Source organism: Equus quagga, chromosome 19, assembly GCF_021613505.1.
Source record: "Equus quagga isolate Etosha38 chromosome 19, UCLA_HA_Equagga_1.0, whole genome shotgun sequence".
NCBI lineage: Eukaryota > Metazoa > Chordata > Mammalia > Perissodactyla > Equidae > Equus > Equus quagga.
In genome coordinates, this window is record NC_060285.1 from 27847947 (window position 1) to 27872924 (window position 24978).

At 43.1% G+C, this 24978-nt stretch overlaps 1 protein-coding gene across 8 annotated transcripts in view; it reads right to left on the bottom strand.

Annotated features, from left to right (window-relative positions):
• Window positions 1-22355, bottom strand: part of PLEKHG7 (pleckstrin homology and RhoGEF domain containing G7) — a 56910-nt gene extending 34555 nt beyond the window's left edge. For 7 of the 8 annotated variants that reach the window (XM_046646288.1, XM_046646285.1, XM_046646292.1 and 4 more), the window contains exons 1-5: window positions 22033-22355; window positions 18327-19051; window positions 17770-17792; window positions 3558-3685; window positions 559-599 (exon numbers count right to left, since the gene is read on the bottom strand). In XM_046646288.1, the coding sequence (XP_046502244.1) occupies window positions 559-599; window positions 3558-3685; window positions 17770-17792; window positions 18327-19051; window positions 22033-22063 (948 nt within the window). In that variant the 5' untranslated portion in view covers window positions 22064-22355. Of the gene's footprint in view, window positions 1-558; window positions 600-3557; window positions 3686-17769; window positions 17793-18326; window positions 19071-22032 lie in introns of all 8 variants that reach the window. The other variant, XM_046646286.1, reaches the window with a different exon arrangement.
• Window positions 22356-24978: the final 2623 nt, after the last annotated feature.

Genomic DNA, 24978 nt, shown 5'->3' on the forward strand with positions numbered 1-24978 from the left:
GGACAGTGGTTAACCCTTGTCCTAGACAGTAAAGAATCATGGGCCACTGATTTCGATTTATAACTCTTCAATAATTGATGGAACCAAGAATGAATTTTTAAAAACCACGAGGACTCCAACCGGCTTTCCCAGAAATAGAAGTGTATTTGTGGAATCTCTTTCTGTAATATTTCATTAATTTTTCAGTGTTCCCAGTATGCACGCCACTGACGGCAAACTGGGGCATATGCTTGTGCAAGTTCACTTCATCAAGTAAGCAGTTTCCTAAGCTGTATCAAGTCATAAATGTGGAGTTGTAAAGCATCACAATATTAGGATTGCTTTGTGTTTTGCAGAGCTCATTAACCGCTGGCAATTAACACTGTTTTGCTGCACAAAATGGCATCATTTGGCATGTTCTGTAGCCATTACTATGGATGTGATGATATAATTTAAATTTCGTGCGCTGTCTGCCATTATGCACAGAAAAAGTGAGATGAAGAGGCTCTTCAGTCCTTTCTTACTTTCTTAGCTACAGGAGGCTTAATTAAAACCCAACTGACAACACACAACACTTACCACTCCTCTCTTGGAGAAAGGCCATCTTGGCTTTTTGGATTCTGGTGGGTGAAATTAAAGAAGATAGATTAGTACTTTGAGTAACTAGTGACAGATCATTGCAGAGCTTTACAAAATCTGCTTTTTCAAATGAGCCAAGCAGAATTCATCCTGCTTTAATTCTCCTTCTCTTGAGCATGCACACAGAATAAATATTTATATGTATGCAGATGAGTGAATGAAGCAATGTTGCAACCTGAAAGTTGGTGTTAATTGCTACCTTAAGGTCATATTGTCCTGTTTCCTTACTAGAGTTCTGTTCAGCCTCCTTTTTCCCATCACTCAGGGAGAAACTTAGAAGATGTAATAAAGAGTTGAGTGATTCCTTTAAGACAGAGAGTCATAGAACTTTGGGGCTAAAAGGACTTCCCTTTTACGTTGTTCTATCAAAACCATCAAAAACAATCCCAGCATATGCAATGTCAATAGCCTGACCAAACTTGAGTCTTGGAGATTGCATCAACCCAATAATCCCCATGTGTCGTTAAAGGCTGACACCTGAAATAGGGGGACATCAACACATCACCAATCTTTATGTTGGGGGCTTTTTGTCGCTATTGGCCACCATCCGAGTAGTCCTTAGGAGTTGCTTTGAGCTGAGAAGGAAGTCATCACTCAATAATGCACACTTTTGATGATCAGGGAGTAAAATGATTAGATTCTGGATTCTTGATTTTTATGTCATTTGCATCAATTTGTAATGCTACCCAGAAAAGGCTGGAACTATTTCTTAGGTTTAGGCAAGATATTCTGGTGACTCAATATACAAAATAGATGCCTTATAGGCCTATCTTTCTTTCTATTCAATTCATCAGGAGATGCTGCATAATACTTGAATCAGATGGAAGCAATTACCCGGGCAGCATTTACTACAAAGTATGTGCTGAGGGGCTTTTCCTGCTGGAACCCTGGAAGGCACCTGTCCAACTGATTATCTTGCTCATTCTGACCACCTTATCGATCTTTTGAAAGGGAAGATTAGATGGAACCTCCCTCAGGGACAAAGCAGCTTCACCACTCTTAGCCCTCAATGTCTGGTGGTAAATTATTATGTCCAATTTGAACTGCAATAATCTGTTCTTAGCAAATTTTTCTCCTTGGTTTTTCTAGCTTTGAGGATAATTTTAGGGCCTGGGGAAAGCTTCACAAGTATTCAGAAGAAAATTTAAATGAGTCTTTATTGATGCCACAATCTTTTATTGTCTCTAGCATATATTAAGTTTTGCTGAATCAGAATCTCTATTTCAACAATATCTCTAGGTGACTCATGTGCACATCGAAGCTGGAGAAGCACCACGAATCTGGGATGTGAGAACTCTATTCTAAACTCCTTGAGGAGGGGGCACAGAGGCGTATGATGGAGGACGTTGCAGAGCTTTTACTATGTGGCATCTACTGTGATGCTACGTACACAACAAAGATCAACCAGTAGATTTAGAAGCATCACACAGCAATTATGACCTTGTTCTTTAGCATGGTGGTTCTGAACCTTTAGCTGGCTCCAGAATCACCTGGAGGCCTCGCTAAAAAACAAATTGGTGCTCCCCGCCACCTCAGAGCTTCTAATTCAGAAGGCCTGGGGTTGGACCCCACACTCTAAATTTTTCACAATTTCCCAGGTAATACGGAAGCTGCTGGTCTGGGACCAACCTTTGGGAAAGACTACTCTTGGTATTAACCAGTTTAGAGCATTCATGAAGCATCATGAGATACGTACTAACCTCTGTTAAGGTTACGCAGTGTTTAGAACTAGCTCTAATTTCTAGGGGCCTGTCCTTGAGTAGATGGCTTAATCCCTCTTGGTTTGTTCACTTGGGTGATTGTATCAGATGAGACAGCAGATGTTCATTTGCATTATTGTGTCATTTGAGACAGTAGATGTGAAAGGGATCTATAAAGAGTGGAGAGCTATACAATGTTAGTTATGGTTTATTTCCTGGTGACTTCTGGGTTCCACAGAGAAGACTACAGTTGCCCATACAATGGATGTTGATACAGGCTGGTGGAGAGGGCACAGGACTAGCAGTCAGGAGCCTAGATTCCGTTCTTCTGACACAAACCAGCTGACACCACAGCTAGGTCACTTCTCCTTTCTGGGTCGCACTTTGCACATATGTGAGTGAAGAATGAACTTGGTGGCTTTCTAACTATGTGCCGAGTGTCCTGGACTGCTGGGGATGCGTTGGAGGTGAGTCTTTGGGACCCACCCCATTTTCAGGCATTGCAACTCCACCTGGATCTGTTTTATACATTGGATTTCCAAGTGAGGGTTCTTTTGTAAAAAGGACTCTGCTAAGAACAAAACCAGTTTGAACGCTACCAGGATGGATCATCTTTAAGTTTCCTTTTAGCTCTCAAAGGCTACCCTCAGAATCAAGGAGAATGTGCCCTCAACACCACAATTGCTCTTTCTTTCACAACTGAGTTCAAAATGCAGAAGAAGATTTGTCCCTAAGGCTGCCTACCTCTACTCTGCTCTAACAGGAATCTGCTGTCCCTGGGACCTCTGCCTCCACAAGGTACCACCTGGTTGGAAGGTACCACCTGGTTGGAAGATACCAGTGTGAGGCAGAAGGCCAGCAGCAGGCCAGGGGTGGCATTACAGCAATGATACAGAAGCTGCCCCCCAGCCCAGAGAGAGCCTTTTGCTCTAGAATGGTGACTGTCCCTGGTGTATCTTTTCCAGGTCCCAGACCTGGGGTAAATTCTTTGACAAGAGGACCTTTTGAGGGAAAGCTCATACCTATCCATGTCTGTAAGTGGAACACCCAATACCAAGGGTGGTATTCAGCTGGTTCCAGTAATTCATGGCTGATGCCAGTCCTAATTGGTGAGACATCTGTTTTAACTTGTTGGTGCACATGTTTCACCAGTCATTAAATATTCTGAAAATCACCCCTGCTTATTACAATATCTGTCCGTATCTGCCTTGTAACATAAGTATGCTGAATGAGCAGGACCTGGATTCAGCAGCAGAAGTGGGTGGCACAGATAATCGGCAGCTCCATCTGACACCAGAAGGTCCCCGGGGAACACCTCAAGTCCAGGTAAGTTGAGCACCACAGAACTCCGCCTGTGCTCAGGGAACCTGTGCTCAAGAGAAGGAAGGAGAGAGCTTAGAGCTGGCATGCAGGCAGGGCTGTCGCTCAGGACACCCTGGGGCTTTCAGAAATCCCTGCTAGCTGCCTGATTGATGCCTGCTTTTTTAGGAAGGTCGTGGAGGCCACGCCAGGCTCCAGGCCCGGGAGGGCTGTGATCACAACCCCCCACAACATGCTTACTCAACACCTTTTTGAGCCTTATTGACCATTTATGATTTCGACTAATCCAAAGCAGGAGATCTGGCCTGGAAACATCAAAACAAACATACTTGACATGTTCTGGCTCAGAAGGATACTAGGAGAAAGCCCTCGAACATGAGAGCAGTTGTAAATTATACCCATGGCCTCAGCGGGAGTGAGGTGCATGGGGATGGCCACCAGCACCCCTAGTGATCTGAGGCTGGTTGTATAAAGTCAGTACTTTTATTTTTCCCAGAGAAAAATGAGAATTATCGTTAGAAAACCCTAGCAAACAGGCCTATCTACCTTCTTCTTTCCTCTACCCCATTTCGCGAAACTTCCTGTCTGTTGGATGTTCACAAAATAAATAGTTGACATACCAGACACAGTGGGGAGCAGCTCCAAAGCCACTGGGCATTTGCTCAGTGATGTCTAAGGGGCAAAAGGGCTGAAGAATCTGCCACCCTGGGAACCTGCCTGAAAGCATTGAATTACAGTCATGTGTCACTTAACGATGGGGATACATCCTGAGAAATGCATCATTAGGCAATTTCTTCATTGTGTGAACATCATAGAGTGTACTTACACAAACGTAGATGGTATAGCCTACTACACGCCTAGGCTACATGGTACTAATCTTATGGGAGCACCGTCGCATTTTCAGTCTTTCATTGAACAAAACATCGTTATGTGGTGCGTGACTGTACAGGGATTTTCTCGGCTTCCTCATCAGAGCTGCTCAGATATTCCTTTGGTCTATTCTGAGGGATGAGAGATGTGCTTCTTTCTACTTCTTGACCAATGGAATCTCCAAATTCTTTTCACCAACAAATAGCTTAGCATATGGGTTACTTTATATACAAAGGCATTTTGACTCAATTTATCAACCAAAGCATAGCCACAGAATTGCCTTGAAAGTTGAGAGTCTGAGTCTGTCATACCCCTCTGGGTATTATGATTTGGTCCATTGCCATGCAGCTCCCTCTCCTGACAGAGAGGCTGTGCCCTGAGCCCCGTTAGTCTCCCCAGCCAGTCTTTCCTCTGTTCCTTCCAGTTCCCCACCTGCTTACTGCTTCAGTCCTCCCCGCTTTGTAGCCACGTTCCATGCTTCTGACCTTCTGCACGAGTGATGGCCTTTCTACCGGCACTTTCATCTCTCTCCTCATGATGGTACATTCTGGGATCTCATGCCCTATTTCTGGTTAATACGCCTGTCAGGGTCCTGGTCATGCCCTGCCAGGCCTATTATGCTGTTGACCAAGGCCTGGTGTATATTAGAATATCCTGTGGAATTTATTATAATAACATCCTCAAGTCCCACCCTTGGGATTCTGATCCAGTAGGTCTGAAGGTGGGCCTCTGCATCTGTAGTTTTATCCAGCTCCTTTGATAGTCGCCAGAGCTGGAGAAACTGATTTTGGGGATACAAGTACTTTGGTATAGGCCCTTCCTACATTTAGATCTTAAAGATTATTTCAAGTTCTCAGCCTTTTGCTGAAAACACTTCCAGACCATTTTACTTATGAATAGTAGGGCAAGTTGCTTGGGAGCTCTAATTAGAATAACCTACTTCCCATAAATTCCTACTAAATGTTTGAAGTAGGGCTGCCTCAGACCCTGCAGATAGATGCTGTAGGCATAAAAGAAGGTTAATTTTCAGCCATAAAAGGCTGCTTCCTCCAAGAGGGCTTCTCTGATGCTCAAAGAAGTAGTTCCTCATGTTTGTGCACTGCTCTGCAGCCTGGCTAGATCGGGCCCTGAGCATCTTCTATCTGTATTAACACAGTTACCTCTTATTTCTTCACCTTTAGCTTTATTTTCTTGGTTCCATCCTACTCCCAGTCACTAAAAGTGAATTATCTAAAGTGTGAGCCCGACCTACCCCCTCCTGGCTTCAGATACCTCAGTGGCTCTGCATCTGGTACCGGATAAACACATTTTTAAACCATATATACAAGCCATCCATGATCTGGCCCATTTACCTTCCTAATATCCCTTACTTTGCAATTTATTCTCTGGAAACAGTGAGTAGATTGTCACTTCCCACACAAAATGTTTCACTCTTCAGTGCCTTGGCTGGGCGTGCTTTGCCCTTTCTCTGCCCTCTCCAAACCTGTCTAACTCCTCCCATGAGATTTAGGGCCATAGGTTATCTAAGTAACTTACAAGGGAAATACTTAGATAAAATTTGGCTCAGATTTGTCTAATTAGCTGTTTTCCCTGAGGTTTTAAAATCTGCTTTGACTGCCCCTTTTCTGCTCTTCTCGCTTGTTTTATTGGAAAATTTTAGGGTAATGTTGCAGACACTGCTAGCTGCCAACCCAAAGTGTATGCCCTCCATTTTTCTTGCTATCTAAACCCTGCTTTTTCTGGAGTGGCATGTGCTGAGTTCATACACAGCCCTGCTCTGACTCCCTTGCAGCTAGTGGAGCCATGTGACCCAAATCTGGCCAATGAGATTGACACAGGAGTTGCAGGCTGTGGCTTCTAGGAAAACTTTTTCAAAGGGGACAGAGTTGGCTAGCTTCTTCCTTTTATCTCTTGCTCTTTGCCCTTCTTGTTGCCTGAAATATGGCTTGATGCCTGAAAGTATACCAGTAATCTTGCAAAGATAGCAGCAGAACAGGAAAACAGAAGGATCCTGGAAGGCTGCTGACATCTGCCCTGGCCTGGGCTCTGCTTATGTTGCAAGAGAAACACCCCGTATTTGCTCAGGTCGTTCTAGTCAGGTTCTGTTACACGCAGACAGATGCTATTCTGACTGATCCAGATTTCCCCATCCTGGATTTCCTTCTCCAAGAACGAGATCAACTTTCAGCATTCTGCACTCCTGTGGCTTTTTTACCACCTATTTATGTTGAAGTTTCATAATAAGATCATTACAGTTGCAACTTTTGACAACTCTCCCCTTTTTGGTATTTGCCAACCTAATGGCAATGGTGGTTATGAGGATAGAGGGGACTAAATTAGGTGGGAGTTGGAAAAGTTACAATAATTTGAATGAAAAATGTAATTATAATTTCATCATTTTGGATATAGGACATTGAGGCTGATACATAATGAATTGCTAGTATACAAATCCAGCTAGGAATTTTCACAGTGCTATTCAAAAGGTATTAGGTAACATAAAATGCTAGGAACCCACAAGAAGACCTCTGAAGGGAAATATTAGAAGCTTCCCCATCAAATTTATACTTCTCTTGATAAAGACCCTAGAAGCATACAATAAGATTTTGTGCTTATGGGGATACAGGGGATTGGAAAAATTACCATAATTTGAATGAGAAATGTAACCTAGTTGAATGTTGGGGGGAAAGTTTACGCTTTTGAGCTTCAAATCTAGATGTTACACAATCTGGTAAGTATCAGGAGTTTGGTAGTTTCCAAAGACTCTATAAGCTATCTCTATATTCCCTGGGGACCTCAGGGAGGACATAACTGCTGGTAGAGTGGAAGGATTCATCTTCCTGGCCCCCTCTACACTGGCTTATGTGTTTCTCTTCTGTGCTACTACACTTCTCTGCAGTGAGGGTTGAGAATGTGGAGTCAAATTGCCTGGATTTTAATCTTAGCTATGATTGAGCCAACTAATAACCTCTCTGGCTCTGACTTTGCCATTTGTGAAATGTAGACAACAATCATACCTACTGATTGTGTGAGAATGGACAAGGTTGATCAATATAAACCACTTAGATCAGGTCTGGAACCTAGTAAGCTGTCAATAATTGCTACTATGTTGATTATTGAACATATTATAATGTTCTGTTTATGTGTCTGTTTACTCCACTGGACTATCAGCTCCTTCAGTGTGAGAAACATGCCTGATCATCATCCGCGTTGGTGGGTGCTCATTGACTGCTCAATCCATTGTCATTGATGAACACAAATGAATGAAATACTTCTCTGATGCCGTCCTCCCTTGTGGAAAGTATCTTACTTTATAAGGCAGTTTTGCAGGTTCGTGTCTCACCTCTTCCATTACCCTAAGCTCCTAGCTCCTGGTCCTAATCCCTGAATTTAGTACGAGCTCAATAAACATTTGTTGAGTAAATGGAACAGTAACCAAATCCTCGCACACCCAGAGTCATCACTGTCATTTCCCGACACGCACTCCTGCACAGTGTGAACTTTGGTAATAGCCAGCTGCTCACTATTCTTTAAACTAGCCTGCACCTCACACTTCCATGCCTTGGCTCAGGTAGTTCCCATCTGCCTGCCTATCTCCACTTTGTCTGCTTAGCAAACTCATATTCATCTCTAAATTTCAGCTTAGACGCTCTTCCTCCAGAAGTCTTTTCTGATCTGCTCAGGGAGCGCCATCTCTCTCTCTCCCTCCCCTACCCCGACCTTATCTCGGCTCTATAATGATTCATTGAAGGCTCATGCTAAGTCTTATGTATCATAGATTCCAAGCACCTGGCATAGAACTTGACATGGAGCAGGTATCAATAAGCTTGTTGAATGAATAGGCATGTTGACTGATAGAATGACATACACACAGTTCTCAAATAAATCTGCTTTTCCATTCTGGATGATAAATGAATAATTATATGCATATACAATAGCAGAATTCAATTTGAGTCCCCACTCCATTAAAGGTGGTTAAATTACTCCCATTCATTTCTCCCTCATCTGGGGTATCTTCTGACATGAGGCATCAATTTGGGGGCACATAAGCCAGGTTTGGGAGTTCAGTTTGCACATATGGAAGAGGGAAGACAACTGGCTCTCACAGGGTTTGTGCTGTGACCTTGGCTTTGTTGCCTTGGTGTTCAAAACCCAGCAATGCTCATTCTGGAAACACGAGCATGCCCCTGGAATGGTGTAACAGAATCTCTGTGGACATGACATTTTTATGTTCATCAGAAGAGGGCATTGGTTGATAAAAATAGCAAGAGTCACAGTTGTGACCATATGGAGAGCTAGGAAAACAGTAAGAAAGAACACCTGCACGCAGTAACCTGGAGACACATGAATTGTGCAGACCACTGGCCCCGGCATCACTCACGCATGACAGTGGACTAGAGTTCTGGGCGCTCTGAAAAGGACCCCATGTCTGTATCAGCCAGGGTTGCTCAGCTCGTTGGATTAATGATATTAATACAAATAGTTGCAATGAATTCAGAATGACTTTGAATTTAGGTCTCATGGGGAAGGGGTGTTGGTGGTTGCAAATTGGTGTCTTGTTTTTGCTATTCCAAATGTTAGAATTGCTTCTTATAGAATGGCATGAATGCAGGATCATTATGTACAGTTCTGGATAGATTATCCACTGGAAGCAATCATTGTAATAAATTCAGAATTTTTATCACCCTCCCCCAAACAAAAGGGTGTCTGCGTGGGGTTGTGGCATCCTGGGTGAAAAGAGTAGGGAGGAGAATTTCTAGATACCTGATTTTCTCAGAGGGAGATTAAGCTAGGAAATGAACTAATAAATGCAAGATGTTTGGGGTGTGGCTGGCAAACCACTGTTGTTGTGTAAGTTCTGTATAACTTTACACTGCCCTTTATTTATTTGGAAAAGCACAACTATAGCAACATCCTTCAGAAATGCTTTTCTTTTTTTCTTTTTTGGTTCAACGCTTGACTATTCTGGTTCTTTGCTTCGGGACAAATTTCTGGACCAGGAGGTTGTATAACTGGGTGCCTGACAGAGACTTTGCAGCCCTCCCAGGCTCACGGGTGCCCTCCCCTCCTCCCCGCCTTCAGAAACCCAATCACAACCACACTTTGACTAACCCGGAGTGTCGCTGCCCCAGTCTGGTCAGATCCGAAGGGACTGGTCCCATGGTTGCTGGAATAATCTTGTCTCCTTTCTGATACCAGAACGTCTCCTTATTCTGTCCTCTGCTGAACATCTGAAGGTCCATGGTGTGGGCTGGGACAGCAACAATTCAGAGAATCCAGAGAATTCTCCCCCACTGCTGAGCAGGCCACACACCCGGGCGTCAACACTCAACAATGAGCCTGCTCTGGCATGTTGGTGCCAGAAAGGTTTCTGGCTGGAGGAAATGTGTCACCCAGTGGACCTCAAATGCATACAGTTTGTAAGGAATAGATTGGTCTCTATGGATATTATTCTAATTTGACATCAGCTGGCACTCACTGAGCACCGGCTCTTACCAGACACTCCGTTAAGTGCTTTACACGTGTTAGCATACTGATTTTCGCAAGCACCCTATGAGGTGGAAGTTACTGTTGTCATTACAGTGTGGAAGAAACTGAGGCTTAGAAGGATGGATAAGGAATTCATCTAAGGTTGTGTTTCGTGAATGACAGACCGGAATTCAAAATTCAAGTACACAAGTCTGACTCCAAAAAACTTGGAAATAAGAAGAAGAGAAAAAGATACTATAAACCATTTTAAAGCACAAAGTGCTTTTTAAAATTGATGTAATGGTGGTTACTACTTTAGGCAAAACAAGGGGTGTAGTGGGTTGAGTGGAGGCCCCCAAAAGATTTATCCATGTCCTAACGCCTGGTATATGGGGATGCGATCTTATTTGTAAAAAGGGTCTTTGCCGATGTAATTAAATGAAAGCTCTCAAGATGAGATTATTCTGGATTATCTGGGTGGGCCCTAAACCCAATGATATGTGTACTTGTGAGAGACACCTAGAGAAGAGATGCAGAGGAAAGAAGACCCCATGAAGATGGAGGCAGAGATTAAAGTGATGCAGCCACAAGCCAAAGAACCTGGATGAAGAAGCAAGAAAAGGTCCTCCCTGAACCTTCAGAGGGAGCACCGCTCTGCCAACACTTTGATTTTGGACTTCCGGCTTCTAGAACTGTGAGAGCATACATTTCTGTCGTTCTAAGCCACTTGGTTAGTGGTAATTTATTAGAGAAGCCACAGGAAACTGACACTGGGGCCGTCTCACCTTATGAACCCTGATTCCCAACTCTGACCTTCATTACCCGTGACCTTGGCTTGTCACTTCCCTGGGTCTCACTTTCCTTATGTGGAAAACAACTGTAAGTGAGACCCTTCAAATCCTTCATGATCTGTGAATCGAGGATCTAGGAGCTTTGCTCTCATTTTCCCCGCCAGTGGCCATTGGGTGGGAGCGGTAATTATGTGGTGACCTTTATCTCAGCAGAAATGTTTGAAGACGAATAATTAAAGCTCCGTCTTTAGAAATATGACTAATACATCATCTGTATTTTTAAGAGATTCCTTCTGTACTGAGCTTAAACCAAGGACCCCTGACCTTTAATTCCCAGGCACAAATTTTAAGGGAAAATAATGAAAAATGCTAGAGAATATGGGGGTAGCAACTGCGCTATAGTTCTAAGAGTGTCCTAATGGAATAAAAATCTTACTGAATGTGCTACAATTTGGAGAGGGCTCAGTCTTCTCCTTTCCCTGCTATGACTGTTGCCCCATGTTGTTGTCGTTGTTTTTATCAGGCAGCCTTATCAGGCCTCATTCCTCAGCCGCGACAGTCCTTGTCTGATAGTAAAAGTTCAGCAATTGTGGGTCTAGAAAATGTAGGTGTTCTATTTTAAGAATCACATTGCAAGAAATATAGTGCAATTTGGAATGCCTACTTATAACTATGGGCTGATTACACAGGAAGAAGAAATTAAGAATCAGTAACAATCTTTAAAAAAAAATCCCTTTTTAAAATAATCAACAGAAAAATGACAACTTGACTGCAAATTATGGAACTGCAGTCTCTTGGTTAACTCTGGGGTATGTTTTTCCATTATGAGTCTCATAAGATTGTCGGGAACTTTCCTTTTCATGTTTGACTATAGCTTCCGGTTCAACTTTCGACCAAAATGTTCCATTTGCTGGAAATCCAACTGAGAAGGATGGGGAGCCTCTAGAAGGATGGGGAACCTCTGCCTCACTGCCCAGGGCCTGGTACCTAGTGGCCACTTCATCCATGTGGAGCGAACAAATGGAAGACTCAGCCCTGGCCTATTGTTTTTTTCTGGCTATCATATCACCTCAAAAGCCTTATTAGATGGGAGGACACATCAGTTTGAACGCAGAACAGAGACAGTCTTTGGAGTCTCATCAGTGTGGAAAATACCCCATGCTGTGACTCCTTACTCAATCAGTAACAGTTATCAAACACACACGTGTTTAGAGCACCAGGGTGGCTGCTGGTAACCGCCTAGAACTCTCACTGTCTTTCTAGGCTGCTGCCTTTTCTAGACAGCAGTCTAGAACTTAACCGCTCCACCACTGGGCCAGCCCCGGTGTCAGAATATTTTAGAAAGAATAAGTCTAGGACTTGCATATAAGAAGGACGTAATGAATAAATAAATGAATAAATGGTTTTTTCAAAAAAATAATAATAGCTAATACTTACTTATACTATTTAATCATATCAAAAGCCTTATTAGATGGGTACTATTTGTACCTCCACTTCACGGATGAAGACTTTGAGGTTTTGAATTGCTAAAGAACTTGCCCAAGGTCACACTGCCAGAGAGAAGTAGAGATGGAACTCAAACCAGGGAGTTTGAGTTCAATGGCTCTCAACACCACGTTATGCTGCCTAAGATGGCTTTGGGGGACGTTTTCCTGGCATTCACTGTTTTTGTCTGGTTTCTTCCTGGAGATAGAATTTCAAACACCTTGTCTTTTGGTTTTCTTATTAATGTTGCCCCACTTGCTAATTTGGATATATTTATCTTTTTTCTTATTTTTTTTTGAGCACTGGAAGGTTAGTCTTTATTCTCATGGATGTAGTATTTACGTTTCCCTTCTCCGCTTTAGGGCTGACCAGAAAATTAGGTGAGATAGACAACGCTTTGTGAATATAGATTTTAAAGGGTGCCAGGCAGGTCTCCCTACCTACAAATCTCTCCCACTTGCTTCCTGAGGTTTAAAATCCCACCAACACAGCTTCATTGCTTGGCTTTAAGTCATGTCCTCTGTCAAAATGCAAATATGTTGGGGAGAGATAAGTAACACTGTGCGCCAGCCTGCCTGCCTGCCTGCTTTCGTCCTTCCATCCTTTCCTTCAATAGACATTTGTGGAGATAGATAGACTCTAGCTGGGTACTGGGTGCCAGAGGTGTAAAGATAAACAAGTGGTCTCTGCCCTCGGGAAGGTCTTGATTCTGGAAGCAGATGAATGTAAAACAATGCAATATACGGTGTTCTAGATGCTGTGATGGAGGCAGCTGTAAGGTGTAGGGAAACCCAAAAGGGAGGAATACACTGCTGTACTTGGAAAGATAATATTCCTTAAGCTTATAGTCCCTCACACTTTAGCAAGAATGAATCGTGAAGATTCTTTTCCAGAAGGTATGTTTTGGTGATAGGAGAAGAAGTTTTGGAGTGAGCGTGAGTTCACTGAAATATTATAGAGGGAATGACAGTGGGAAAAAAAAGTTCACAAAGAAAAACTTGGAATCAGTCATAACACTGAGCTGATTTCAGAACTGAGAGTAGATTGGGCCCTTCTCATTTACATGAGTCTGCCCACTTGTCATGCCATGTGTTAAAATACTATGATAAAGGAAGAATCAGTATTTTTGAAAAAAGGTTTTAGAGCTATTCCACAAGGCAAAAAGATTGTTGCTATTGACTGACAGCCATGGAAGCAAGCATTTCTTAATTGAACATACCAGTGTTCAGGAAACTTTTCCTATAAAGGACCAGATAAACATTTTAGGATTTGTGGACCATGTGGTCTCTGTAGTGACGACTCAGCTTTGCCGTTGCAGTGTCAAAGCAGTCGTGTACACTATTGAAATGAATGAGTGTGACCGTGTTCCAATAAAACTTTATTTACAAAAAGAGGTGGTGGGCCGACTCTGGGCCAGAGGCCATAGTTTGCCAGCTTCTGGTTTATATCATTTCACAGGCATATTAAAGGCCTAAGTTAAATAAGTTTAAGTAAGTTTTAAATAAGTAAAGTTTAAATAAGTTTTTGAGGTGAGGCCCCCTAGCTCCTGAATGGACAGCAGGGTCACTTGTAAAGCCCTTTTCCTGACAGCATGTGACTCCACAGCCTGGAAGTAGCCACCTGAAAGAAGCAGCCCTTTGAACCAGGGCTGCTGTGGACAAGACTGCAGGGACCTGAAGAAGGGAGGGAGGGGGCAAAAGAAGGCAGACAGAAGGGCTTTGTGCTGTAGACGGTTAGGTTAGCTGTTCACCAAAGATTCATGCTGAAGGTGAACTTTTCATATAAAGAAGTGTAGATTGAGTGGTCCACAGCTGATAAAAAAATTCCTTCCTTTTTTTTTTTTTAATTGAGGTAACATTGGTTTATAACATGATATAAATTTCAGGTGTAGATCATTAAATTTCAATTTCTGGGGAGATTACATCATGTCCGCCACCCAAAGACTAATTAAAATCCATCACCACACACATGTGCCGAATCACCCCTTTTGCCCTCCTGCCTCCCCTCTTCCCCTCTGGTAACCACCAATCCAATCTCTGTCTCTATGTTTGTTTGTCATTGTTTTTATCTTCTACTTATGAGTGAGATCATATGGTATTTGACTTTCTCCCTCTGACTTATTTCTCTTAGCATAATGCCCTCAAGGTCCATCCATGTTGTCACAAAGAACAAAGCTGGAGGTATCACACTCTCTGATTTAAAAATATACTACAAAGCCATAGTAACCAAAACAGCATGGTACTGGCACAAAAATAGACACATTGTTCTCAGGATTCCTTTGTCTATTTGGGGTCTTTTGTTGTTCCACATAACTTTTAGGATTCTTTGTTCTATTCCTTTGAAAGTTGTCCTTGGAACTTTGATAGGGATTGCATTGAATCTATAGATTGCTTTAGGAGGTATGGACATTTTAACTATGTTAATTCTTCCAATCCAAGAGCACAGAATATCTTTCTATTTCTTTGTATCTTCAACTTCTTTCAACATTTTATAGTTTTCAGTGTAGAGATCTTTCACCTCTTTGGGTAAGTTTATTCCTAGGTATTTTATTCTTTTTGTTGCAATTGTAAATGGGATTGTATTCTTAATTTCTCTTTCTGCTACTTCATTTTAGTGTATAGAAACACAACTGATTTTTGTATGTAGATTTTGAATCCTGCAACTTGACCATATTCGTTTGTTATTTCTGAAAGGTTTTTAGTGGATTCTTTAGGGTTTTCTGTAAATAAAATCATGTCATCTACAAATAGTGACAGTTTCACTTCTTCTTTTGCAATTTGGATCCATTTTATTTCTTTTCCTTGCCTGATTGCTCTGGCTAGGACTTCCAATACTATGTTAAATAAGAGTGATGACAGTGGGCATCCTTGTCTGGTTCCTGTTCTTAGAGGGATAGCTTTCAATTTTTCTCCAGTGAGAATGATATTAGCTGTGGGTTTGTCATATATGGTCTTTATTATGTTGAGGTGCTTTCCTTCTATATCCGTTTTATTCAGAGTTTTCATCATAAATGGATGCTGTATCAAATGCTTTCTCTGCATCTATTGAGATGATCATGTGATTTTTATTCTTAATTTTGTTAATGTGGTGTTTTGCGTTGATGGATTTGTGGATGTTGAACCATCCTTGTGTCCCTGGAATAAATCCCAGTTGATCATGGTGTATGATCTTTTTAATGTATTGTTGTATTCAATTAGCTAGTATTTTTTTGAGGATTTTTGCATTGATGCTCATTAGTAATACTGGCCTGTAGTTTTCTTTTTCTGTGTTGTCCTTGTCTGGTTTTGGTATCAGGGTAATGTAGGCCTCATAGGATGAGTTGGGAATCTTCCCCTCCTCTTCAATTTTTTGAAAGAGTGTGAGAAAGATAGGTATTAAGACTTCTTTGAATGTTTGGTAGAATTCACCAGGGAAGCCCACAGAGCTTTTTAAGGCCTCAAGTCCTTTGACAAAGTTGTTCCTTTGAATTTACCAAGACTATTTCTGTTATCGCCTCACAAAAATTCTGCATGTCAATAAAACTACCTGCATGTCATCTTTTGCAAATTTCTTGATGTGTCCCGTCACTTGGCCTTTATGTCTGCTAACTGGATCTTACAATCAAGGCGGACACAGACTTCACCTGCTCTGGGAGCATTCCTTGATTAAAGACTTACGGATCTCCGTCTCCATCTCTGATGTCTTCTCTAATCAAGTATCCAATCAAAGTCTCCACTCAGATGTTCCATAGGTCTTCAAACTCAACATATCCAAACTTGAAGTCAAGATCTACACCCTACCCACCTGTATGCCCCCTCTCCCCCTAAGGTTACTTCAGCTCAGTGAATGGGACCATTAGTCACCCAGTGGTGCAAACCAGAAGCTGGGAGGTCATTCTCGACAACTTCCTTTCCATCACCCCTTAGGGTCTACCATTCACAAAGTCTAAGGGATTGTTTCTCCTAATATCTTTTGAACTGAGATGCTTCTTTCTAACTCCATTGCCTTCATCAGAGCCTAACCTACCAAGTTCTCCTACCAGAACATTCTAATTGTTCTGCTGGAGTCCATCCTCATCTAAATCTCATGTCTACCTTTTATCCATCTGATCATATCAGTCCATTCAATGGTTTCACACTGCTCATAGGGTAAGGAACAAAATCCTTACACATCCTATTAAACTCTGCATGGCTAATCAACATCATCATCTTTCTCTGACACTACTCTCTTTTTCACTGTCTCTGACAACATTTGAACTAGGTATCATTGTAGAGCTTTATTCTGCTTTGCGACTGTGGAGGATTTGCATTAGTAGCCTCATATTTCACCAACCCTTGTATGCCCACCCTTTGCCATATATCTTCAGTGTTCTCTCACTGTTGGTGACATATAATTTCCTGCCCCTGAGTTTAGCCATGTGACTTGCTTTGGCCAATAGAATCAGGCAAGATACAGAGACCAGGCTGCAATAGGCCTGCGTGCTTCCACCTGTCCTCTGGAACCTCTCCCTCCACCATAAGAAGAACATGACTTTGGTCCCATGAAAAGGATGAGGGGTATGTGGGGTGGAGCTGAGCCTGGCCTAGATCAACTGCCCCTCAGTGGACACGTAGATTTATAAGAAACAATAATGAGTTGTTGCTTTAAGCCACTGAGGTATAGGGTGGTTTGTCACGTAGCAATAGCTAACTGATACACTAACAAAATAGTTTCCATTTTCCTGTGATTTTGTAAATATCCTCTATCTTTGTTCATACATTTAAGACAACTAGGGTTAAAGTCAACAAAGACTGTGTAGATGGATCTCATCCCTTCCTGCTATGAACAGCAAACTCTTGCTTGGGGATTGAGGTCCAGTAATAAAATGATGGCTAATTCCCTGAGGATTCCTCTGTGACTTTCCAAATGAAACGAAGGTTTTCCCACCAATCCCATAAATTGGGTGGGTGAAATTGGGCATGGATCTTTCCCTTGCTGCCACAGAAGCTCTTCATCCCTGAGAGGGGTGGCAGATCCATTGCCACAACCTGGGGACCATGCTGAAAGTTCAGAGCTGGTTTCTGAAGCGACACAATCCACCTGTATCCTAGATAAAGGCACAGTCTGTCACAATAGGCATTTTAAAGGTCATCCCAGACCTAAATGCACATCTTATTCCTTTTGTTCTTGTCCTCTGCATTTCTCTTTGAAAAGCTGTTGCATGTTTCTGGCCTTTCCATTTTCTCTACCTGACAAAACCTGTTGCTAAGTGGATGTTAATTAAGCCACAGGCCAAATCACTGACAATTCAAAATGAAAACCATGACCACACGTGGCTGTCCTACCCTGCCCCCAAAAGCCACAGCAAAATGCTGTGCTCTTAAGGAGACTCTTGAAATTAAGATTATTTCACCCACAAATGTCAAGAGTGTCTTCGGGGCTGTAAAACAAAGTGCCTGACTAACACACCATCAGCTTGGCTATGTCAGGACAGAAATAAAGATGTAAGAGTAAACAGTCAACAGACTTCATAGCCCTGGAGAAAATAAAGACATACACACCTGGATCGATGCAGTTCTTCTCCCTGAAATAAATGAAAAAAATATATCTTTTAGTTTTGCTCAAACCCACCCAAAATTCCAAATTCCTCTCTTGAAAGGAGAGGCAATTAACTTTCCTGGCTAAAATGTTTTGGGTTTTTCTTTTGGAGGGGGAAGGGGAGAAGACTAGAAATTTGAATAATTCTCTCTTTCTCCTCTTTTAAACCACCCATGCCAGGTTGTCTTCTAATCGTGTGTATTTGCAAGAGGGCCACCACCATTACCATCTGATGTCTGATGGACCATCTGCAGCCTGACATTGGTGGGTCCCCCCTTAAAATGCCTTCAAGGATATCGAAGATGAAAGTGAGCCTCCATTCTCTTTCTTCCCCAAACTGGTGTACCCCCTTTACTTGAGAGCTAATGTGTCCTAAAGAGTGTGTGTCCCCTCAGCAGTGACTTCCTGTGCTGTCTCCCATCACAGCACTCCCAGGCCTTTGGGGTAATGTGGTGACCCAGAGATCTGTTTTGCTTTTTGGTCCACTGAGTGAGAGGCAGGAAGCTTAGAGCTGTGTTACCTGAGGACTAGGAGCCCGTGGGGCGGGGCTGGGCGGTGAGTGGCCTCCTCTCCTTGGAAGAGAGGCCTGAGGAAGCGACCCCTCCTCGACGAGTGGAAGCACAGGAAGGGCATCCTCATCAGTGGGCTGCATTTGGGGGTCGAATGGGTCAGCTGCACTGAGGGTCCTTTCAGGGTCTGTGGGTGACCCTGAGTGGAGTCTCAGGGGCGATAGAGAGTGTGAAGAATCCTTCGAGCTTCCAGGTAGACTCTTGGAAAGGTAACACGGGGAGCCTGCAAGCTCCTTCCAACTTCCCCAGGTGGGTACTTCCACGGTCTCTTGCTGAGGCAGCAAACGTGAAGTCCCATAGCCACTGCCCCTTAATCTCCTCAAAGTGGGAGAGGTGGAAATGCGGCCTGGGGCTTGCCGGTCAAAGTGGAGAAGATTCCCCTGATTCTCACAGTGCTTCTTTGACAGGCTCTTCAGCAGGGGCTGAGCAGAGGCCCCAAAGCCCCCGGGCTGCAGCTCTCGGCAGGATGACTCTGTCTTCCCCATGCAGCTAAGAGGTGCTGTTGCTAGAAGCTTCCAGGGGACACTGTCGGACTTGCTGTTCTCTGGACCCCACTGGGGTTGTTCAGTTTCTGCATTCAAGTGTGGCTCTTCCTCTGGCATGTTTTCGTCCTTTTCCAGAGGATAATTGGAGGCAGTTCGTTGCATCTTCACTGAGGAAGAGCAGAGTGTGGAATCTGTTGCAAATGAAGGAGACTGAGATGAGAAGAAAAGGTGTCTGAAAACTTCTGATTTGTCTGAGGAGGTAGCTCCCAGTTAACGTTAACATCCTTTACATTCTGAAGGTAATTAACACAAGTGATTCCAGCCATTCCATCTATGTAATTTGTATGGTGAAATTTGTTTACTGTTTACTTAATATTCCTTCTAGGTTCACAAAAAAAAAGCTTACAAAAATCTTGGTGACCTCAGAGACTTCTTGGAAGCCACAAAGCTTATCACCTTTTGATTATTCCGTTTTAAGAGAATCAATACACATGAAATTTGCCTTACATCTGCATTTATTTATTTTAGTACTTTAGTGTATGTATTCCAGTAATGTGAATACGTAAGAACAAGGTAAACAAGACCCCTGGCCCCAAGGTTTAAATTATAGAATGTCACATGGTTTCAAAGATATTGGTGTAAAGTATTTAGCAGAAGACATTGTAGATTTTATCCATCCCCATGTCTTGGAAAAGTAACTTGCAAGTTTGAAAAGAAAAACCTTGATGCCACCCAGATGCCCTACTTCTCATGACTAGAGGTATTTTCCAGAATTCACTAACGCAGAATTATCTCCTAGGTAAGCTCTTCTGCTCAAGCAAAGCTGATTCTACCATTTGACAGCTTGATCCATGGTGACATGGAAATGACTTATTGCAGTTCCATTATTTTGCAGTTTCCCACGTGAGGAAATTAGTTGTATATGGGAAAGCGTCGATCCTTATCCGTCCTGTCAACTGTAGTCAACTCTGGATTATTTACAGACCTGGTATGGGACCGGGCAGAGGGTAACCTAACCACCTCCTCTTGCCATGGGCAATGTGGGAAGGTGGTTTCAGACGGTGCATGGCTTGTTTGTGGATGGAACACCAGTAGTTGACCATATATTCTGAGATCTCCAAGAATAATTCTAGCAAGTCAATAAGTCTAAAGCAATCTGGAACCCTTTGGGAATGAATGCACTTGGGTAGACAAATTTTAAGGATGGCTAATAATTTCCTTTTTTAGTGCTATGCAAGGTTAATTCCACTGAAAGCACTTTTTAGTAGAACTTTTCCTACAGTGTATTATTTACTTCCTCAACTTTATAACAGAGAACTCTGAACTCCAATAAATCTTTTCCTGATGACCTGGCCTCCTTATGTTGAGTATCAATCATAGTACTAGCTGAAATACAATGACTATTACTGTGTTTACTGCCGTTCTCTGGAGAATACATTAATTGTTACAGGTTTCTATAGCATATGGTTACCCCACACTAAGTGGCCCACACTGATGTACTCCCTAATTTTATTCACTCCTTCTCATTACAGTTTGTGTACTTGCCTACGCAGCCACTCTCTCCCCTTTGATTTATTTATCCTAATCTGTTTCAGGCACAGAGTCCAACAACCCTGGGGCAAGAGAATTAATAGGCTCTTAGATCTATTCTTATCAGTCAAAGGGAGGAACCCAATGTTGTGACATTGTCATGACAATGCTGTGACATTGATTTTGGGGGCTCCATGTTCTCCTATGTTTACTCTTTGGCTCTCCTCCGGTTTAAGGCCAAATGAAACTAACAGGTAATGGATTTTAGACTGGAGAGTCGTAGGAGAGCTACTCAGATACCAGCTAAAGTCAATTCAACTGTTATCTACAAAAGAAATCTGCAATTCTTAATGCTGGGTTTGCCTTCATACTTTGAGCTGAGGGCTCAAGTGTTACAGAGCTTCACGTAGAACAAAAACGCGTGCTGAGGCGAGAGGGCAATACCAGCCAGGAAACTTACATTTCAGTTAAGGTGGGGGGGGGAACTGGTTTTGTTTTTAGGTTGGTAATTTCTGGCTGCTGCTTCAAAGGCTATACCAGCTTGGCTGGAGGAGACTGCAAAGGCCCGTCCTGACCACGGATGATGTCTTAGGTCTCTTTCCAGCTCCCGAATGGGAGGGGCCAGTTCCTCATTCTCCCGACAAACAAGTGCCGAGCTGAGAACTGGAGTTACAGGTGCTTTCACACACGTACACACCCAGGGGGTTCTATTATTTTCTCTTTATAGCGTTGTCCGAGATCTACACAGGCACAGCCCTTACAGGAATTCAGTGTGTTTACACAGGCACTCACATAATAGTTCTATCAGAATTCTCAGTCCTTGGGCTTCCTCTCTGTCCTTGTGCCTTCCTTCTCCTCCTTGGAGCGTTAGGACTGGATTTCCTTTCCTGTCATCCTGACACAGGGGTGTGGTGGCCGGTAAGAGGTTATGATGTCCCATAGGACTTAAGAGCCCGTAAGTATTATTTATTGGCCAGTGTCTTAACTATTGGAACGAAGATAATAGGAACTGCTGAGGTGACTCACCGCAGAAATGGAGAGACTTTCAATACTGCCCGGCTGTGGGAGGCGGTTTGCAGAGAGGGAAGAGCTCTGGCTCTGGAGTAAATGACCTGGTTTCTCTCGCCACCTCACCGCCAGCTAGCCTGCGACCTAGGACAGGCCATACCTCCCCTGTCAGCCTCCGGGCTGCATTTATGAAAGCGTCTCCCTTACTGGCTCATAGCAGGGATTAAATGAGATGGTGGCTGAGGCTCCTGGGGGGCCCTCCCTAAATGATTACCTGCGCAGATCCGGTAAAGAGTCAAAAGTTAACAGAAGAGTTCAGGCTAACTCTTTTCCTTTACGTTCTCTAAAAGACTAAATCAATAAATGATCATTATAAAGAAAATTCATCATGCTTTGGCTTGACCTCCCAAGCTTTAAGAATCCAGCAAACATCCCCGCCACCCTTCCCCCGCCATGTTGGGGAAGCAATCTCAGTGTACTAGAAATTAAACCACATAGATTAATAATTTACCCATTCTACTTAGATCTGGAGAAACCAGCAAGACAGGACCAGAAGAAGCTGGTCGCAACAGGATCTGAACAGACAGAATACAAGAGGGAAACCCAGAGAGCAGCTGAATGTCGCCTCTAGTACCTGTGGGGTGGTCTGCCTCTGAAGGTGACATTGTCCAGGTGGGTCCTGACAAGGGAGTCAGCAGCACCACAGAGCAGACTGCCAGGCGAGGGCTCGGAGGAACAGGTTCCACATCTGTAACAATGGACCCTCCCTGGCCGAGTGCAGGCAAACCTGATGCAAGCTGAAAGAGGAACTGGCCTCTCCCTCCTTAGAGACTTTTCTAGTTATTTGTTTATGAAAAAGCCTAAAGGGAAGCCAGCTCAGAATCTAAGACCGCCTAAAAAAATGTCAGGTGATTTGTTTCTACTGAACAACGGCTGAGCCAACACAAAAATGATGCAAATGTGGCTTTCTCTTTCCCCTTCAGGTGTTCCGTCCTCCTCCTCGATATCTCAGCGAGGCAGGGCTAAGTTTCTGTTCTGTTTATTTTCTCTAAAGGGAGAATCATTCCTTCCGACCTTATTTGGTTCACCTCTTAAACCAGTTCGTGTAGATCTATTTAATGAGTAGACTATTTTGATAAGCATTGAATAAGAAAGGGATGATCATTGTACTTGGGAACAAACTTGTGAGCATTCATTTTCAAATAATTAAAAGGCAAATGGAAAGGCACTTGTATCTGCCGGCGTGCTCATGACAGCAGGGCCCTAAAGAAACTTTATTTGGTGTCTAGGTGCAGATATTGCATACATTCCCAAGAATGGACGGAGAGGTAAAAAAATATTTCCATAGACTCTTTAGAAAAACAAATTCAAGTGAATTCTAATGAAGTCTAATTTAGTGACGTTTTCATTGCTTAGAGTCATTACAGATACTTGTTGTAAAGGTTTCTTTCGGTCAGTGGTTTTCAAGGTGGGGGCCCTGGACCAGCAGCATCAGCGTCACTTGGGAACATGTTTGAAAGGCAAATTCTTGCACTCTCTCCACCTCCTGGGTCAGAAACTCTAGGGCTGGGGCTGGAAGTCTGTGTTTTAACCTCTCCAAAGAGATTCTTACACTTGTTAAAAATTTGGGGACTGCTGCCTTAGGAAAAGAAAGGTCTGCTTTATAGATCTCGGCCTGTGATCATTTTTGTGTTAGTCTTTAATTCTCTCTGACGGGTCTTATTAGAATGTCATTTACTTAGAACTTTGAAAAATGACTTGACCTCCCCCTTTACCACTGTCACCACTGTCACTGCCATCAAGCCAAAAACACATTATCTAGGGCGTTTCTCTAGTTTGCCAGGAGGCAGCCAGCATAAAATAGTCTGAGGTCCTGCCAAGGCTGTTTAGAAAGGAATTGTTTCACTTGAGGAAGAAAGGAAAGTGGATAAAGTATTTTCTCTTTTGGTTTGTGGAATGAAGGTCTTGCTTTTTCTATTTGTCCCCTCACACATGCATGATTGTACAACTCTCTTTCCCGGGGGAATATGATAATGGGATATTTGATCCCCGTGCAAAAATTTCCAACCTCTGCTTCTAACTTAAATAAGAAAATTTAAGAGTCTACAAAAAAGTCACAAAGGATTATCAGGAAAAGCATAGTGTACCCTCCACCTGATTTGTCAAGGAGAAGGAGGACAGGGAGGCATTTTGGATGGGAAGGGACACCCCGGAGGGAAGACAATCCCCGGGGTCAGCTTCTCCTTCAAGACCCTGGGTCAACCATGTGGAAGGCCAAGGTGGCCCTTTACCTCTCAGTGTGGCCCACGAGGTTGTCCCCAGTGCCACAGAGAGGCAGCTCTCCTCATCTTTTTTGCCTCCTGCCTGGGTTACTCAATCAGGGTAAGTTTTCTTTTGGGAGAAAGTGACCTGAGATGTGACCCACACAAAGTCTAAAGGCTCACAAGTGGTTCTGTATCGTGAATATCCAGATCTGAGGCTTCAAGCCTGGAGTTCTGATTGACCCTACAATTTTTAAAAAAAATATTAATCCAACATTAAAAATTAGGAGATTTTATGGAAAAATTTGTATTGAAAGCTTTTTTTCTCTGAGGAAGATCAGCCCTGAGCTAACTACTGCCAGTCCTCCTCTTTTTGCTGAGGAAGACTGGCCCTGAGCTAACATCCATGCCCATCTTCCTCTACATTATACGTGGGATGCCGACCACAGCATGGCTTTTGCCAAACAGTGACATATCTGCACCCGGGATCTGAACCGGCGGACCCAGGGCCGAGAAGCGGAATGTGCAAACTTAACTGCTGCAACACCAGGCCGGCCCAGCGTTTTTTTTAATTGGCCAAAATGGCAACACTATGTTTGTATTCCCACACTCCCATATATGTATGAAAGGAGTGGATCTGAGGACAGGCTCCCTGCTTCAGGTAGGACAAGCGGTGTCCAGTTCACCACAGTCTCTGCCACTCCCTACAGTCTCCCCGAATCAGGCCAATGTTGGTTCCTATTTATTGTTGTGCTTGGGGAGTTTTATTTCTTTTAACAGCGCTACAAAGAATGGCCCCAACCTGGAAAGGGCCCTGATGCCCATTTCAATAGGATGTCCATCATCAACAGACAAATACATTGATATATTCAACAACGAAAACGGAAGAATTGCTCTAGTCCTGATCATAACGTTCACTGAAAGTAGCCAGATCATGTGATTCCATTTACATGAACAACAAGAATGGGCAGAGCTGCTCTGCTGTGTTAGAGGTTAGGATGGTGGTTTTCATCTCTGGAGAGGCAGTGATGACTAACCAAGGGTGTGGCTTCTGGGATGCTCGCATGTTTAGTTTCCTGATCTGAGTGCTGGCCCCTGGCTGTGTTGTCCTCGTGGAGATTCATTCTCTGGTACACTTACACTATGTATGCTTTTCTGCTTACGAAAGTGTACTGAAAAAAGTGTGTCTGTCATGACAGATAATATCCTGGTTTGCTTACTTGTTTACATGACTTGATGGCCAGTATAAGTCTTTGAATTGGCAAATTCCTAAAAAAATTTTTTTTCCTAGTTTTTGAAAAGAGGTATGATTTTATTTG